Source organism: Limulus polyphemus, unplaced genomic scaffold, assembly GCF_000517525.1.
Source record: "Limulus polyphemus unplaced genomic scaffold, Limulus_polyphemus-2.1.2 Scaffold706, whole genome shotgun sequence".
NCBI lineage: Eukaryota > Metazoa > Arthropoda > Merostomata > Xiphosura > Limulidae > Limulus > Limulus polyphemus.
In genome coordinates this window covers 279,044-282,352 of record NW_013666316.1, presented here as the reverse complement: position 1 = coordinate 282,352, position 3,309 = coordinate 279,044, and the positions used below count along the sequence as shown (strand labels likewise).

Genomic DNA, 3,309 nt, shown 5'->3' with positions numbered 1-3,309 from the left:
TACCATTTAATAAAAATAGGCCTACTGTGTAGCAACAGAAGAACACTTAAAGATCTTTTTTGAGTGAAAAATCTTGTTTTATACTCTGTATAAATACACAGATATTAATAACAAATACAAAGCATATGCCCTAATGAACAAAACTTTCAAATTATTTGAAACTTAGTTGTTGGGAGAAAAGGTTTATCAGTACATAGCTATACCAACTTTGAAGGCTTTTTAACATAGGTTCCTAATGTAACTTTGAATAATAAAATTATTCTGACTCTTCTGGACTGAAAAATAAATAACATTAATACAAATTAGCTTATATACTACTAAAACAGTTATTACATGTTAGTGAAAAAAAAAACAAATAAAAAGGTGATTTTTTTGTGCCCTACTGTTGATTTATTAACATACCTTCTTTCTCTTGAGGCAAAGCATATGCTGACAAAGTTACTTCATTTTCAGGTAATTGAATTTGCTTGTTACCTCCTGCTGAAACCACCAAATGGTGAATTAAAGGAGCAGAAGTGGAACTGGACTTAGTATCTACCACACTACTGTTTTTATCTCCAAAGTTTGTAGTAGTAGATGGCTGAAAAAAATTAACAATGCAATGCTGTCCATAACTATCTTCCAACATGTTTATGCATAAAGAAATGAAACACAAGACTAAGATAATCAAATAGAAACATTAGATGTTTTTGTACATATAGTAAAAACTAGCTTGCACCATCTTGTCATTTATCTTACTTTTACAATTACCATCAATGCTTGCATCAAATATTTCACTAATATTGCCTAAGCAAAGGGATAATGAAGTATTCTTCTATTGACATACCAGAACAACTTACAAACATTTACTGCCATTACATAAAAATAAACTCAAGCTGCAGTAACTAATATTTTCTGTAATAACATGTCTGTTAAAAAGCACTTCTTTCTAGTACCTTATCGTACTATATTCTATCAACAAATCTAACTTTCAAAGCTCTTAATAAATTGTAATGAAGTACTGTGGTGATTCTGGTACACCTGACAAGTTATCACTTTTGTTATTATGACACTTCTATAGAGTTGAGTTCCAAAGCATTGAATACCCATAATTCTTTTGAGTGTGTGTATGCTAAAACCCATCCAAGAACCATTTCACTATGCTAAGTATGAGACAGACATGTGTAGAAATGAAGGATAATCATGCAAGAGGTATATAAAAGGAATTTCATTACAAAACTGTTGTTTTTAAGTACAATATTACCTCTTTATTATGTTATGCTAAAATATCCACATAAGACATGATAAGAAAACAGAATGGGAAAAAGAGCAAAATATAACAAAATAATAAAAAACTGAGAAGAGAGCTGATTCACATGACATGTGCATTCATTGTCATATGTAAAAAGACAAACATTAAGACTTACATGAAACCTCAAAATTTTTTAATCAAAGAAAACAACACTCAACAAAAACTGAAGGATGGAACACTGGCCAAAAAGGAAAAGAAAGTAACTTTAGCTTATTTACTCACAGCACCAAGTCAGATATGCATAACTAAAGGACACACCCCGTTTAGGTGACTTCAAAGATTCATGACTACAGTTTGTCCAAAAACCATAAGGAAATACAATAACAACTTTTATGAAACAGTTAAAGTTTCAAAAAAATAAGTTGGCCTTGGATCCAGAAACATGTAAGAATCGAAGACAAAAGAGCAGAGTCAATAAGAAAAAAAAATATATATATAGATATATATACACACATACATCCATACACTAACTCCAATAGAGGAATCAGGTAGTTGACAAAGGATGTTTAAATGTATAAATGGAAAAACCACACACTATTTGTATCTACAGAATGAAATCAGAAAAGCAATCAAATTGGAGTGAAATGTGGCCAAAGGCAAGAAAATATAGATAAAAAACAGCTAAAAGAGCACCAATGCAATTCAATAAAGGAACATGGGAATGTATAAGTAAGAAATATGATGCCAATGAAGAGGAAAAGGAAAGACATATAGAGTTCTTCAACCTCTCCAAGAAAACCTAGCTATGAGTCACAAAATTTTCTCAAAACATATTTACCTTGCTGTTTGTGTCTTGTTATAAATAAATCTGTTATAAACACACACACACATTGTAACCTTCTCCTCATTTTCATGTTTGAACTGTTCCTCTTCCAGCTGTTAATGGAGGAATTAAGATGTTACCATACCCTAATAACATACCAAAGTACTAATGTAACGGTCTCATAGAGGCTGTAGATCTTGGAATAAAAACAACATAAAGAAAAATTGAGCAACTTTCTCAACTAAAGCAAGATGGTGATTGTTAAAATTTGAGACAGATGGATCCTCAACATTCTATTAACCAACACAGTACAGGCATATAAACCATACAACTGACTACTAAAGGCAATTAAAAATATTAAGAGAGTTAGAAAAAGAATCAGGAGTCACATAAAGTTATGGGAACAAAATACATGGAGGCTCACAATAAATAGAATTCAGACACATACAAAACGTGTAGTAATTCAAGGTTATACCTAAACACTGTTTGCTAATCTCTAAAAAAATAGAGAGATCTGTTGATCTAGCTTGCACCTGGAAATGTGCAATGATTCATAACATCATAACAGTTGGAATAAAAGAGACAAGATACAGTGTTAAAGTTAGAATAAAAATAAACTGCATTTAAGCAGGAATCTATATATATATATATATATCTAGAAGAGAGGTCAATGTCTGTCTGTCTGTCTGTCCGCAAAACTCCTCCCACAGTTTAAGTTCCATTTGGATGAAACTTTGCACAATCTTCCAACATCATTACAATTGAGTCTCTTTTTAAAAAATTTAGTCAGTGCATGTCTCCCCCACTTTATAAAAAATAAATCAATAACAGCTTTATATCACACCAAAATGAAAAAATTTCATAAAATAAACCCTTGTTAAAATTTAAAAATAATAGGAATTTATTTTATAATATCTTTTCTTAAATCACTTTCTTAATGGAAAAATGATACTTCTGTTCTTTAAAACTTTGTACATTTATTATTATTAACGAAATTAATTTTTTGAATAAAACTTCTAAAATTGTGGTAAAGTAACTTTAATGCAGAATTTCAAAGTGAGTCTTCCTAGTGGAGAATCATTGTGATATTTTGGGAGAAAAGTGACTTTTCTGCTGAAAAATCCAAGCGTATGCTATGAATTGAATTGTTCTGTGACCGAAGGAATTGCAAATCCTTCATACGGAGTTTGTTGAATACAAATTTGCAGTAATTTTGTAGTAAGTCGATTTTTGTAAGTTACACAAGTATTTTTTT

General features: G+C 30.5%; 1 protein-coding gene across 1 annotated transcript in view; it reads right to left on the bottom strand.

The window, feature by feature from the left end:
* The window catches only part of LOC106460092 (dyslexia-associated protein KIAA0319-like protein), an 84,234-nt gene that overhangs the window by 68,425 nt on the left and 12,500 nt on the right, over positions 1-3,309 (bottom strand). The window contains exon 4 of the mRNA XM_022386709.1: positions 403-580. Within this exon, the coding sequence (XP_022242417.1) occupies positions 403-580 (178 nt within the window). The remainder of the gene's footprint in view (positions 1-402; positions 581-3,309) is intronic.